Source organism: Ranitomeya variabilis, chromosome 3, assembly GCF_051348905.1.
Source record: "Ranitomeya variabilis isolate aRanVar5 chromosome 3, aRanVar5.hap1, whole genome shotgun sequence".
In the NCBI taxonomy this organism is placed as follows: domain Eukaryota; kingdom Metazoa; phylum Chordata; class Amphibia; order Anura; family Dendrobatidae; genus Ranitomeya; species Ranitomeya variabilis.
Window position 1 is genome coordinate 540,656,857 of NC_135234.1, and position 15,951 is coordinate 540,672,807.

Below are 15,951 nucleotides of genomic sequence, written 5' to 3' on the forward strand. Positions count from 1 at the left end.
GGGAAAATGGCCGCTGCTCAGATTCAGATCTCGTCCCGAGATCTCGGGAGACGAGATCTGAATCTGAGCAGCGGCCATTTTCCCGGAGGCAGCTCAATAGGTGCGATGCGGTGGCCCGGCCGCTGGGGGCTGCGCATGCTCAGATTCAGATCTCGTCCCGAAATCTCGGGACACGAGATCTGAATCTAAGCAGCGGCCATTTTCCCGGAGGCCAGCGCATTACACCGATGGAGTTGCCGGCGGGGCTTCCAGGCTGAGATGCCGGAGGAGCCCCGACTGCATGAAGATACGCCGCCGCCGCCGCCACCGCCCCACAGCACCAGAGGCCCCACACTGCAGAAGAGGAGCCGCCACAGCACAGCACAGCAGCCGCCGCTCCCAGCACAGAGACCCCACGCTGCAGCGCTACGATAAGGTAATGGGGGATACTCACTTTCCTGTGAGACGCCCCCTCGTCGTCATCAGGATCACTCCCCCCTCCACCCACCATATACACCCGGCGTACAAGGCGATTCCCGGCGTACAAGACGACCCCCGACTTTTAAGAAGATTTTCAGGGGTTAAAAAGTCGTCTTGTACGCCGGAAAATACGGTATATAGAATATGGTGAATATACAAGGCAGTAATCAACTTAATCGGTCAGGTATATATTTTGACATATGACCGTTTCAGTTAATTTCTGAACTTGATTTCCACCATTTTCTCTTTGTACAGTGACACTACACTAGGTACAAAAATAAAAGAGTATGGAAATAAATACTATTTTTTTGGCCAACTCATATCTGTATACTAAAGAAACACATATAGATGTTGTCTTGTATTTTATACTACTGGAGATATGTGTAGGCCAAAAGAATAAGTGTGTGATGAAGTTTATTGGTGTGTATTGAGAGAGGTGATAGACACAATAAACCAAACATAATTTTTTCAAATAAACTTTTTTTTTATTGAGGAAAAAGAAAACAAATTTATTTTTTGGTACCGCGCCGGGTTGAACCACGCCGGCTTGGGGTTGAGTAACGTAACTGGGGGGTATTCAGAACTGAAGCCTGGCTCACCATGGAGGAGGCAGAGGTGGCAGGAGAATGGGCAACAAAACTTGAAGGGTCTGGAAGTTCGGGGATGGGGCTTAAAACATGAGGGGCTTGAGACACACTGGAATGTTGAGACACATCGGTAGGTGATGGGGGAGGAATAATCAAAGTTTTTTGTTTTTTATGCGTTTTGCCAGTTTTACGTTGGGTTTTCCGGGTTGGGGGAAGTCTTCTTGGGCTATGTTGTACAGTGTGGGCGGGAGACACGTCAGGACCCGGCTCCACACAGTCAGTCTCCATTGTGGAGCGCTCGGCAATGTCTGAGTCCAATGGGGGGAAAGATAAACTCACGCCTGGGTCCTGGTGCCTCGTTGGGGGTGGGGAAACAAAAACCCTTCCAGGATCCTGGTGCCTCGTTGGGGGGGGGGGGGAAACAAATCCCATAACAGTGTCCTGCTGCATTGCTGGTGGGGGGGAACATAAAGCCATGGATGTGTCCTGCTGCATCAGGGTGGGTCCTGCCTGGAAAGGTATGGCTTGGTCGTGCTGCATCATGGGGGGCCCGGTGCGATACGCCATGGATGGGTCCTGCTGCATCGGGGGGTGTCCTGCCAGGAAAGCAACGCCTCGGTCCTGCTGCATCGGGGTGGGTCCGGTCCGGTATGCAACGCCTCGGTCCTGCTGCATCGGGGTGGGTCCGGTCCGGTATGCAACGCCTCGGTCCTGCTGCATCGGGGTGGGTCCGGTCCGGTATGCCAGGCCTCGGTCCTGCTGCATCTGGGGTGGGCCGGTCCGATATTGCATGGATGGGTCCTGCTGCATCGGGAGGGTGCCGGCCCGATAAGCCATGCCAGGGTCCTGCGTCCTCGTGGTGTCAGCGGAGGAGGTCCAAGCCGGAGCAGCGGTCGTCACGGTGGTGGCGGTGGGATGTCCAACAGCACTCGTCATCGTGTTGGCGCTGTAGTGGAGTACACCTGTAGAGGGAATAGAGGTGGCCGTGCAGTGGTATGCAGCAGAGGTAGGAATAGTGTTTACTTGTGACAGTGACGGCACAGTTGGATAGGCCGCCACATTACGACTCTGACTCTGCTGCATAGCCTGCACAAAAGCAACATTGCAGGCCTGCATCACACTCAGCTGGAGATCAGGGCTAAGGTGTTCCGACATGCCCTCTAGGATTTGATTGAAAAAATGCTGAGCTGGCTTATTGAGGTCGGCTTTCAATTGATCAACGCTTTTGGCGACATCCTGGATGCGGCAATTTAAGAGATTATGGTTCGCATCCATTCTGTCACCTAAAGCCTTGATAGCATCATGCAAAACCGAGCTCAAGTGTAAAAACTCGGGCATGAGGGACCTATCCGAAGCCCTCTGTCGCTGCCGGGATGAGCCCGCCAAAATGGGTGCAGCGAAAGAGGACTGCGAAAGGGGAAGACCTGATGGGCCAGCCCCCTGGTCTCCAGTGAGTGTGGAAGACCCACCTGGTGCTGCGCTGCTGGATGGCTGGGACGGGTCCGTGGCTTCCGGCTGAAGGACCGCTCCAGCACCTGTGGCGACAGTCGTGCAGTGTGTGCTGTGAAAAAACAAAACAGAAAATTAATACCAAACTACAACAAGACGGTACATCCTGTGGAATTAAAAGTGACAGATTATGTCAATGCAATACAACCGGAGGCATGTGAGAAATACTTACGTTCTCATGAGAAGGACCGGTCTCAGGAAGGCCAACACACGGTGGTATTTGTAGAGCCGGTGCCTTGCTCCGGAACCACTAGCTGCACTCTTCTCTGCACGTAGGTCACAGTTGAAGCGGTCCTTCATGGAACGCCAACGTGTCCTTACTTTTTCCACTGTGAAATAACAATAAAATATAATGGTCAGAATAAGAACTTTTGGCCGTGCTCTTGTGACTGTGTGTGATGACAGAAACTACGAAAAGTTTCTTTCATCACACACAGTCAAGAGAGCATGGCCAAGGTCTGTTGCTTCACACTACCGTGCAATACTTACCAAATGCATTACGGACCCGTGGCGTGGAATTCTCCCAGCCATCCCACAACGCTTGGGCCACCTCACTCCACAAACGACGGAGAACACTATTGACGGCGTGCTGTTTATCCCGGCTGTCCCACAACGGGACTCGCTCCTGGACCAGACTGATCAGCAGGTCATTATCAATCCGGTCGTCGTCCCGTTGTGAAACCTAAAATTAAAACAAAATCATTTAAGTTTGCTCAACCACATTTGTAAAAAATAAGACACGAAGATGAGAAAGGGCAGGAATATGAAAGACAACTTTCAGAAAAGGATGATATAAGAAATATGTATAGAAAAACAAGGGTACAGAAAGGAAGTTAAAAGAATATTACAATAAGGACAGTCTGCCTGGTATACATACCCGCTGCCGTCTTCCACCTGGACCTTGACTCCGCTGCTCAGTACCTCTCTGTCCCTCTGTTGAAGTGCTCTATAAAATTAAAAAAAAAAAATTGCCTCATGTGTCGATGTGACAGTCAAAACTTACCAAGCTGACGTACAAAAAACATACCTCGCTCACGTGATCCACTTCTGATTGACGTGGCTGGAACTCCTCATCAGACGAGGAAACCGGAGAAGACATTCTGATGCGTGTTGAAAGAAAAAAAATAGAAGAAATTAGGAGATGTAGATCCAAAAAATTGAAAATGAATGCATTGGCTAGGATATACTCACATTGCTCTGTGTCTTGTCCAAGAATGCGTCCGGGCAGGGTGCTGTCTTCTTTGGAGTCTGATGAGAAGTGACCAGAAACTTCCCCCCACCTTCCCTTTATAACCTTGCTGCTATGGGAGAGTCTTATCAGTGTCTAGACATCTTTATCTACAGTTAATTCAGTGGTGCCAAAAAAAACGCATGCGTCAAAAAAACGCATGCAAACGCATGCAAACGCATGTAAAAAAAAAACGCATGCGTCTCCATTGACTCCAATGCATTTTTTTGTCCAAAAAAAACGCATGTAAACGCATGCGTTTTTTTAGGGAAAAAAAACGCCCCTCAAAATACTACAAGTTGCATTTTATAAAATGAACGCATGCAGTTAAAAAACGCATGCGTTCACAAACGCATGCAAACGCGTACACCAAAAAACGCATGCGTTTTCAATGTTAAATATAGGGGAAAAAAACGCATGCGTTTTTTTGGTAAAAAACGCAGCGTTCAAAAACGCAAGTGTGAAAGCAGCCTAATCTCTGAGATCCTTGCCATTGGGATCATAACAGTCTCCCTCAGAGGTCATGGGTCTTCCAGCTGGACAATGACCCAAGACACACTTCAAAAAGCACTAGAAAATGGTTTGAGAGAAAGCACTGGAGACTTCTAAGGTGGCCAGCAATGAGTCCAGACCTGAATCCCACAGAACACCTGTGGAGAGATCTAAAAATGGCAGTTTGGAGAAGGCACCCTTCAAATATCAGGGACCTGGAGCAGTTTGCCAAAGAAGAATGGTCTAAAATTCCAGCAGAGCATTGTAAGAAACTCACTGATGGTTACCGGAAGCGGTTGGTCGCAGTTATTTTGGCTAAAGGTTGTGCAACCAAGTATTAGGCTGAGGGTGCCAATACTTTTGTCTGGCCCATTTTTGGAGTTGTGTGTGAAATGATCAATGTTTTGCTTTTTGCTTCATTCTCTTTTGTGTTTTTTCATTTAAGACAAATGAAATGAAGATAATAATACCAAATAATTTGTGATTGCAATCATTTTCAGGAAGAAACTGAGTATTATCTGACAGAATTGCAGGGGTGTGAATACTTTTGGCCATGACTGTACAAAAAAGAGTCAATTAAAATCATAGATTAACCCCTTTCCGACATCGGGTGTAATAGTATGCCGATGTCGGACACCCTCCAGCGGTGAGCCCACATCTCATCCAGCACATGTCAGCTGTTTTGAACAGCTGACATGTGCCACTAACAGCCGCAAGAGGAATCGGGATCCTGTTAACCAGTTAAATGCCGCTGTCAAACTCTAACAGTGGCATTTAACATGCGCTTCTGGCAAGCGCTCAGAAAATCCTGCCTATCGGCGCCCGTGTCATATGACCTCGGGTCGCTGATGGGCAGACATGACAACCAGAGGTCTCCAGCAGACCTCTATGGTTGTCACTGCCGGACTGCTATGAGCGCCGCCCACTGGACGGCTCTCATAGCAGGTCAGCAATTCTGCTACATACAGGTGATCTGATCATCGCCTGTATGTAGCAGAGGTGATCGGGTTATGGCAGCTTCTAGTCTCCCATAGAGACCATTGAAGCATGACAAAAGTAAAACATTTTTTTTTTTAAATATAAAAAAATATAGATAAAAGTTCAAATCACCCCCCTTTTGCCCCATTCAAAATAAAACAAAATAAAAATCAAACATACACATATTTGGTATCACCGTGTTCAGAATCCCCCGATCTATATAAAAACAGAATTAACCCAATCGCTAAACGGCGTAATGAAAAAAAGTCAAAACGCTAGAATTACGTTTTTTTGGTCGTCACAACATTGAATTAAATTAATCAAAAGATCGTATCTGCACCAAAACGGTATAACTAAAAATGTCAGCTCGGTACATAAAAATAAGCCCTCACTCAACTCGAGATCACGAAAAATGGAGACGCTACAGGTATCAAAAAATGGCGCAATTTTTTATTATTTTTTCTTAACAAACTTTGGAATTTTTTGTCACAATTTACAGTAGATAAAAAAGAACCTATACATGTTTGGTGTCTATGAACTCGCAATAACCTGGAGAATCATAATGGCCGGTCAGTTTTAGCATTTAGTCAAGCTAGTAAAAAAGCAAAACAAAAAACAATTGTGGAATTGCACTTTTTTTGCAATTTCACCGCACTTTCAATTTCTTTCCCATTTTCCAGTACACGATATGTTAAAACCAATGGAGTGGTTAAAAAGTACAACTTTTCCCGCAAAAAAAAAGCCCTCCCATGACCATATTGACTGAAAAATAAAGCAGGTATGGCTCTGGGAAGAAGGGGATCAAAAAACGAAAACTCAAAAATGAAAATACCTCCGGTCATGAAGGGGTTAAAGGGAATTCTAAAGCAATGGATGATCTTCTGAAAAATATCTGATGCAAATCTCGGCACAGAGGCATAAAGTGCAAACTACACATTTAGTACTGTTTTCTGCTTGTTTTGATAAGTATTGCAAACTTTATTGTAATAACTGATTTTACTTACCAACTAAAAGGTTCAGCATGATATAGGCAATGATGACATAAAATGAACAGAAGTACATGAGAGCTCCAGCATAATTTCCACAATCAGTTTCCCAGTATCTACTAATGTCAGGTGTGCAAAAAGGAGGTTGTACCTGGAATCACAAAACCAAAGAAAAGTCTAGCAGTCATAATTAATATCTTTAAGTTATTAGTATAAAGTAACACATAGGCTGGAGACACACTAGCGATTTAAAAATCGGTCCGATTTTGATGCAGGAGAGTCGGACGAGTGCAATGCAAGTGTCATGCGAGTGGCATGTGCTTTTTGTGCAAGAACAATAGGATTTTTCACAACTAGCATCCGATTTACATCCGAATGCAGTGCGATTGCTACCAGACTGCAATGTGATTTTAACATGAGCATTTACATAGAGAAATTCTTTAAGTCATTTACACATCATTTTAAAATGAAATATTCATCAAAACATATAATTCGAAAAAAAATAGAACAGCACTAAAAAATTGAATGGGTGCAGTCTCCCAGCAATGAATCCATACTTGCAAATATGTAGTAGCTCACGCCATGTGGACCTAATAAAGTCCACCTCTTTTGGAAAATATTTTGGAATGCTGACTTCTGTTTTTTTACTACATCAAAACCATATGTACATATATATATATATATATATATATATATATATATATATATATATATATATATATATATATACATACGTATATACACTACCGTTCAAAAGTTTAGGGTCACTTAGAAATGTCCTTATTTTTGAAAGGAAAGCAGTTTTTTTCCAATGAAGCGAACATTAAATGATTCAGAAATACACTCTATACATTGTCAGGGCTGCCACTAGGAATTTCGGGTCCCCATACTGGCAAAATTTTCGGGGCCCCCTTGAAACTCCACTTAGGCTCCACCCCCTGAACTGTCCACAGTCAAAAGATTTTTAAAGCTGCCAACACGACAAGGTCGAGCCCTACCCTACTCTAACCTATTAAACATTTATTAAAGTATCCAATACAATTTAGGTATATTTTTATTTATTTTTCAATTTTTAAAATGACCAATACCACATACAGGGGACAAATACCACCGCACCATGACCAGACCACATATTAGCACTACATATTACCACCACATACTGACAAAATAATAGCACATATAAGGAACAAATACCGCCACACCATGGCCGGACAACATATTACCACCACATAGTGACTGAATACTACAATACTGATTAGTAATAAAAAAAAGCCCACAATACTATCACCATAAGTGCCAGTATTCACAGGAGATCTGTACTTAGTATGCAGTGTCTGTGTACAGGTAATACAGTGATCACCGGTGACATTATACACTGGTGCTCTGTATATAATGTATAATGTAAAGGTAATTCAGTGATCACTGGTGACATTGTACACAGGACCACGCCCCCATAGAGGAAGCATTAGCGAAACGGCGCTGTCGGGGTGAGAGCACGCACTTCACTTAGGACCGCATTCATTGCCAGGTATGATTACAGGTTTTTCTATATTACTTTATGGAACAAACTGGATTTTTTGCTGACATAACTTTGTAGTAGCACATTTGTGTGCCATATATTTGCACTAAGCACTTAGCACTTTAGATTAACGATCATAGTGCGGCTATTTCACAGTGACACACGTGTATACCAGGTCTTTATATTGGATACTCAGCACCTTATGCAAGATGCATTATACACTCAGCACTTTATGCTAGATTTATAATTTTATCATGGCACACTGTGTACATTAGGTACTTGCATAGAATATCCAGCATTCCATAATTATTTACTAATTAAATTACATATATATACAAATTGCACTAGTACACTTCAGATCTTATATTTATTTATTGGCACTTTATGTAGCAATTTTTGCACATTTTTTGTATATATTTGTATTAGATATTTATTACTGGCACTTTATGTAGCAGTTTTTTGCACATAGCTAATCATATTTAGCAGTCCAGAAGCATGTTTTCCCAAGGTATTAATTTCCTATACATACCTGGTTCGGTATATATACATTGACTTTTCAGGAGTCCGGATTTGTGTGCTCTGTCTTGTGTGGTTCATATAACTTTTTTATGTGTTTTTAATTATTTTCTCAATAAAATTACAATTATTTTAATATTTTGCTGTTTCGTCTTTCTACTCCGTATTCAGGTAGTAGTGTGTATTTATTACAGTTTTTGACGTGTTGCAAAGAAATTTTTCTTCTAAGACTGTGTTTAATATATAGTATACAGTGTAAAGCATCAGTGTAACACACTGACTCCCTTAATTAGCCCCTATGGTAACAATATTCCCCATCCTGGCCCCCGTGTGTCTCATTCCTGGCTCCAGCCATATGTTCTCCTATGCTGCCCCCATGTGATGTCCCATCCTGCCCCATATGATCTCCCCATCTGTCCCATGATCCTGCCCCATCTGTCTCCATCGTATCCATCCTACCCCATGATCCTACACCATCTGTCTCCATCCTGCCTCATCTGACCCATGATCCTGCCCCATCTGCCTCCATCCTGCCCCATATTCCTGCCCGATCTGTCTCCATTCTGTCCCCTTGTCTCATCCTGCCCCCTTGTCTCCATTCTGCCCCCTTGTCTCATTCTGGCCCCTTGTCTCATTCTGCCCTCTTGTCTCATCCTGCCCCCTTGTCTCATTCTGCCCCCTTGTCTCCATTCTGCTCCCTGTCTCCCTTCTGTGCCGGGCTGGATGGAGACACATGGTCCACATTGCGGCTTGCCGCTTTCAGTTAAAAAAAATGAAAAAAAAAAATTTCTTACTTTGCCGCGCTCCTGCGGCGAAGAGAAGATCCCTTCCGGCGTTTCAGCGCGCACTCGCTGGCAAATGACAATGTCATGCGCCGGCGATGAGCGCTGGCATCAGCTGCCAGCCTCCGATTGGCTGGCGGCTTTAAACATTGCAGTGCTGGCCCACACGGGCCCGCAAGGCTGCAATAGAGTAACTGAACCTGCGTCTCGGACGCAGGTTCAGTTACCGATAGAAGCCTGCCACTGGGGCCCGTGCCCGATGAGCAGAAGAGACAGGGCCCGATGCGGGCCCCCTCTGCCACCGGGCCCCATATGCCAGTCAGGGCAGTAATGCCCTGATAGCGGCCCTGTAGATTGTTAATGTGGTTAATGACTATTTTAGCTGCAAATGTTTGGTTTTAATGCAATATCTTCATAGGTGTATAAAGGCCCATTTCCAATAACCATCACTCCAGTGTTCTTATGGTACTTTGTGTTTGTTAACTGTGTAAGAAGGCTAATGAATGATTAGAATACCCTTGAAAACCCTTGTGCAAGTATGCTAGCACAGCGGAAAACAGTTTGGCTGATTAGAGAACCTATAAACCTGACCTTCCTTGAGATAGTTGAGAATCTAGAGCATTGCATTTGTTGGTTCCATTAAACTCTCAAAATGGCCAGAAAAAAAGAACTTTCATGTGAAACTCGACAGTCTACTCTTGCTCTTAGAAATGAAGGCCAGGGGCGCTGCTATCATGAAGCAAGTTGAGCACTTTGCTTCAGGCGGCAGCTCATCCCTCAAGCCAGGGGGCGGCAGAGCAGCAGTCAGAACACATGGTGCTGTTGCCGACTCTCCCTGTAATCCCTGCAGACCCTTGCCTTGCTGGCACTCAGAACCTAACGTGACTGCTACCTTACAAGCAGCAGTGCCCTGTCTCGCGACCCTGGGGACACACATTGCTGATTGCTGGGACTGGCAGAGCAGTAAGTAAACATCTCCTGAATCCTGCCCACGCTCTGCTGCACAACGGCTCCATGACTCCGTCATAGTTTACCGCTTCCCTCCATCAGACTCCTCAGCCTTGTCTCTGCCTGTGTGCACACAGCAGGCAATGTTTGCTCCCACTGGCATCCTGCCCAGCATCTCTATATGCTGCTGCACTGTGCATGTATGTGTATGTAATGTATAGCGCTGTTCACATGCACAGGATTGGATCTCGGAGTTGCACACTACTTATACAATTGTGTAGTGATACAGCAGCTGTGGGTCTGCCCCCTAGTATATAGTCCTATAAGTCTGTATTCTGTTGCACACTTGCACTATAAAAAACTGTGTCTATGGTGATAATAACTGCACCCAAGTAATTGTGCCACATCCACAGCAGTGTGTCTGTATTGTCTTGCACACTTGAGCCCTATGTGTGTGTGTGTGTGTGTATATACAGTGGGGCAAAAAAGTATTTAGTCAGTCAGCAATAGTGCAAGTTCCACCACTTAAAAAGATGAGAGGCGTCTGTAATTTACATCATAGGTAGACCTCAACTATGGGAGACAAACTGAGAAAAAAAAATCCAGAAAATCACATTGTCTGTTTTTTTATCATTTTATTTGCATATTATGGTGGAAAATAAGTATTTGGTCAGAAACAAAATTTCATCTCAATACTTTGTAATATATCCTTTGTTGGCAATGACAGAGGTCAAACGTTTTCTGTAAGTCTTCACAAGGTTGCCACACACTGTTGTTGGTATGTTGGCCCATTCCTCCATGCAGATCTCCTCTAGGGCAGTGATGTTTTTGGCTTTTCGCTTGGCAACACGGACTTTCAACTCCCTCCAAAGGTTTTCTATAGGGTTGAGATCTGGAGACTGGCTAGGCCACTCCAGGACCTTGAAATGCTTCTTACGAAGCCACTCCTTCGTTGCCCTGGCAGTGTGCTTTGGGTCATTGTCATGTTGAAAGACCCAGCCACGTTTCATCTTCAATGCCCTTGCTGATGGAAGGAGGTTTGCACTCAAAATCTCACGATACATGGCCCCATTCATTCTTTCATGTACCCGGATCAGTCGTCCTGGCCCCTTTGCAGAGAAACAGCCCCAAAGCATGATGTTTCCACCACCATGCTTTACAGTAGGTATGGTGTTTGATGGATGCAACTCAGTATTCTTTTTCCTCCAAACACGACAAGTTGTGTTTCTACCAAACAGTTCCAGTTTGGTTTCATCAGACCATAGGACATTTTCCCAAAACTCCTCTGGATCATCCAAATGCTCTCTAGCAAACTTCAGACGGACCCGGACATGTACTGGCTTAAGCAGTGGGACACGTCTGGCAATGCAGGATCTGAGTCCATGGTGGCGTAGTGTGTTACTTATGGTAGGCCTTGTTACATTGGTCCCAGCTCTCTGCAGTTCATTCACTAGGTCCCCCCGCGTGGTTCTGGGATTTTTGCTCACCGTTCTTGTGATCATTCTGACCCCACGGGGTGGGATTTTGCGTGGAGCCCCAGATCGAGGGAGATTATCAGTGGTCTTGAATGTCTTCCATTCTCTAATTATTGCTCCCACTGTTGATTTCTTCACTCCAAGCTGGTTGGCTATTGCAGATTCAGTCTTCCCAGCCTGGTGCAGGGCTACAAATTTGTTTCTGGTGTCCTTTGACAGCTCTTTGGTCTTCACCATAGTGGAGTTTGGAGTCAGACTGTTTGAGGGTGTGCACAGGTGTCTTTTTATACTGATAACAAGTTTAAACAGGTGCCATTACTACAGGTAATGAGTGGAGGAAAGAGGAGACTCTTAAAGAAGAAGTTACAGGTCTGTGAGAGCCAGAAATCTTGATTGTTTGTTTCTGACCAAATACTTATTTTCCACCATAATATGCAAATAAAATGATAAAAAAACAGACAATGTGATTTTCTGGATTTTTTTTTCTCAGTTTGTCTCCCATAGTTGAGGTCTACCTATGATGTAAATTACAGACGCCTCTCATCTTTTTAAATGGTGGAACTTGCACTATTGCTGACTGACTAAATACTTTTTTGCCCCACTGTATATATATGAAGCCGATTAATTGTGGAAAGTGAAGGACTATTTGCCCATGTGGCAACGTTTCAGATCCATAACTGAACATTTCTCTGCTGTGAAATTGAGATGTTACCAAATGGGCTAATAAGTATTCCTCCACTTTTTTCTTATTTAATCCGTGTACTGATTATTTTCTTTTTACAAATCCCTTTGATTTAAGGGTGTGTGTCCTAAAAGCATTTCACCCACTTCTTAATTTTTGGTGGTGCTCAGTTATAACACATCAGGACTGACATCACCACTCGGCGCAAGTTGGCAAGCGCCAGAGTCCACAAATCGTTGTGGACATGGCATGCTATGGGGCTCGTAAGTCGTGGGGCACCAGTACCAGCGCCAACACAGTTGAAAAAAATGATGAGTGAGGCAGCCACCCGCTGATGCTCCCTCTCCCATCATTCCCCATCTCTGTCTGAGCTCTGTGACGTCTTAGCGCAGAGGGCACAATTACTGTACATCACTACAGCATATCCTTTGTGTCAGGCAGTGCAAAAGGTCAGAATACGCTGAGGAGACCAGAGCAACAGGCTACAGGGAGAAGTGAGTATTTAGTTTTTTTATGTATGGAGTATATAGGGCCCATTATACTGTATGAAGTAATATTTGGGGCCCATGATACTGTATGGAGTAATATATGGGGCCCATAATACTGTATGGAGCATTATGTGGGCCCATTATACTGTATAGAGGACTATGCGGTGCCCATAATTCTGTATGGAGGTCTATGCGGTGCCCATAATCCTGTATGGAGGACTATACTGGCTACACTCACTCTGTGTGTCACTCTGTGACTACAGACTTTCTAATCCTCCCAGGACTCGCACTGTGCGCTGCGAGGATTCGCCAGTTTCTGAGCTATTGTAGAATTCATAATAGATATCGCTCATGTAATGTAAGAAGTAAAATCTTTGGCATTGTACTATACCTATATTTCCCTGTACATCATATATAAGTATCTGTTTTTATCCAGGAGAATGGGATGATTTTTTTTCTCACTTGTTTTTTGTTTGCAGTCAGTTTTTTTTCTGAGCAGTTATTAATCTTTTACAGGATCATTTACAGTCCCCTATGTTATAGAATTGTAATGTAATGGTAAATACTGGATGTTATACTGAGGTATCCATTTTTTTCTCCCACCCATAGACTAGAATGAGTGAGTCATTCAATTGCAGAGCCAAATCGCAGCATGATCTGAATTTCTCACGCCGGATCAGTTTGAGAAAAAAAATGTTTCTCTGCGTGGCCCCATTGTATAACATCGGTCAGTGTGCTATCTGATAAAAAAATCATGCCTGATTTATACACTTTTTTGCACGAGCATTGGAGTACTGGATTGTCATTATTGGTTTATTTTCTACATTCCTATAAATGTAATAAAAATACCGCAAGTCATGAAAAACCTGTTTAAGCTATCTCAAATTTGGAAGTTCTCCCCTATCTTCTGGATAGGGGATGACTTTCTGTTTGTTGTGGACCTTATTGCGGGGACCCCATGATCCTGAGAAAAATAGCTTTGAAGAGCACCATGTAAACGAAGCTGTGGGCGATCATACACACTGCAGCACCATTCACATGTGGCTCTTAAAATATCTCCTATAAGAGAGTGGTGAGGAGCATGACAAAGTATAGCAAAAATTCACTGATCTGGGGTGGGACGTGTTATAACGTGTTATGTGGGCTGGAGGGGTTTGTGTGGCAGGGCTGCTTTTTTGTCCCAGTCCGGCCCTGCTACAGGACCGCTCTGCAGCCATCATTGTCTGTCTGTATGCTTGTGCCAGGCCCGCTATTGCCATTAATGATCCTTGTTCTGGATTCTTCTGTGTGGTTCTTGTATGTACGGTGATGGCGCTGATGTACCGTATTTTCTGGTGTATAAGACGACTGGGCGTATAAGACGACCCCCAACTTTTCCATATAAAATATGGAGTTTGGGATATACTCGCTGTATATCGGGTCACGCGACGTCATCGAAGGTCCTTCGCTTATTGCATCCTTGGGAACGGAGGCCGCCACTTGCACCGCTGAGAGCTGTGGGCCGTCGGAGGGTGAGTATATCCCATATTTTTTATTTTTATTCTTTTTTTTACACGAATATGGATCCCAGGGCCTGAAGGAGAATCTCCTCTCCTCCAGATCCTGGGAACCATACAGGACCGCTCCCTGCACACGCTGTACCCGGCGTATAAGACGAGCCCCGACTTTTGAGATGATTTTCAGGGGTTAAAAAGTAGTCTTATACGCCGGAAAATACGGTACTTGTGTTCGGACATAATTTTTTCTATTTCTCTAAATTCAAATGACCACTATTGCACAAATGTTTACAGGATAGAAAGAAATCTGTATGAACCAGATTAGTTTCTACCGATTTAAAAAATTTACTATGGGGGGCGCCGTTTTGCAGTTCGCCTCAGGCGGCAGAGAGGCTAGGTTCACCCCTGATGAAGGCTATTCCATGCAATAAATTGCCAAGAAACTGAAGATTTCCTACAATGGTGTGTACTACTCCCTTCAGAGGAGAGCACAAACGGGCTCTAACCAGAGTAGAAAGAGAAGTGGGAAGCCCCACTGCACAACTGAGCAACAAGACAAGTACATTAGAGTCTGTAGCTTGAGAAATCAACGCCTCACAGGTCTTCAACTGGCAGCTTCATCAAATAGTACACGCAAAACGACAGTGTCAATGTCTACAGTAAAGAGGCGACTCCAGGATGCTGGCCTTCAGGGCAGAGTGGCAAAGAAAAAGCCATATCTGAGACTGGCTAATAAAAGGAAAAGAATAATATTGGCAAAAGAACACAGACATTGGACAGAGCCAGATTGAAAAAAATGTTATGGACAGATGAATCCAAGTTTGAGGTGTTTAGATCACACAGAAAAACATTTGGGAGATGCAGAACAACTGAAAAGATACTGGAAGAGTGCCTGACGCCATCTGTCAAGCATGGTGGAGGTAATGTGACGGTCTGGGGTTGCTTTGGTGCTCGTAAAGTGGGAGATTTGCACAAGGTAAAAAGGATTTTGAATAAGGAAGGCTATCACTCCATTTTGCAATGCCATGCCATACCCTGTGGATAGCGCTTGATTGGAGCCAATTTCATTCTACAACAGGACAATGACCCAAAGCACACCTCTAAATTATGCAAGAACTATTTAGGGAAGAAGCAGGCAGCTGGTATTCTATCTGTAATGCAGTGGCCAGCGCAGTCACCAGATCTCAACCCCATTAAGCTGTTGTGGGAGCAGCTTGAACATATGGTATGCAAAAAGTGCCCATCAAGCCAAACCAACTGGTGGGAGGGGCTTCTGGAAGCATGCGGTGAAATTTCTCCAGGTTACCTCAGCAAATTAACTGCTAGAATGCCAAAGGTTTGCAATGCTGTAATTGCTGCAGAGGGAACATTCTTTGACGAAAGCAAAGTTTCAAGGAGAAAACTATTGTTTCAAATCTTTTTTTTTTTAACCTTGTCAATGCCTGGACTAGATTTTAGATTCATTTGGCAACTCATTTGATTAATAAAAGTATGAGTTTTCATTGAAAACACAAAATTGTCTGTGTGACCCTAAACTTTTGAACGATAATGTGTGTGTGTATATATATATATATATATATATATATATATATATATATATATATATATATATATATATACTGTATATATATATATATAATAGATAGATTAAAAGCTGGCAAATCATCTGCTGCCTACAGTATAGGATAGAATAGGTTAGAATAGAATAGATATATACACATAGAATAGTTGTATATAATGTACAGTGGGGCAAAAAAGTATTTAGTCAGTCAGCAATAGTGCAAGTTCCACCACTTAAAAAGATGA

The 15,951-nt window shown here is 43.8% G+C and overlaps 2 protein-coding genes across 5 annotated transcripts in view; both read right to left on the reverse strand.

Moving 5' to 3' along the window:
* Window positions 1-15,951, reverse strand: part of NALCN (sodium leak channel, non-selective) — a 930,735-nt gene that overhangs the window by 27,944 nt on the left and 886,840 nt on the right. For all 4 annotated transcript variants that reach the window (XM_077297076.1, XM_077297075.1, XM_077297074.1 and 1 more), the window contains one exon: window positions 6,258-6,390. In XM_077297076.1, the coding sequence (XP_077153191.1) occupies window positions 6,258-6,390 (133 nt within the window). The remainder of the gene's footprint in view (window positions 1-6,257; window positions 6,391-15,951) is intronic.
* Window positions 619-3,878, reverse strand: LOC143816553 (uncharacterized). Its single transcript, XM_077297072.1, has 5 exons — window positions 3,583-3,878; window positions 3,433-3,501; window positions 3,045-3,237; window positions 2,728-2,884; window positions 619-2,607 (listed from the first exon to the last, which is right to left on the reverse strand). Exons 1-5 carry the CDS (start codon window positions 3,652-3,654, stop codon window positions 969-971), a joined length of 2,130 nt encoding a protein of 709 aa, XP_077153187.1. The 5' UTR covers window positions 3,655-3,878; the 3' UTR covers window positions 619-968.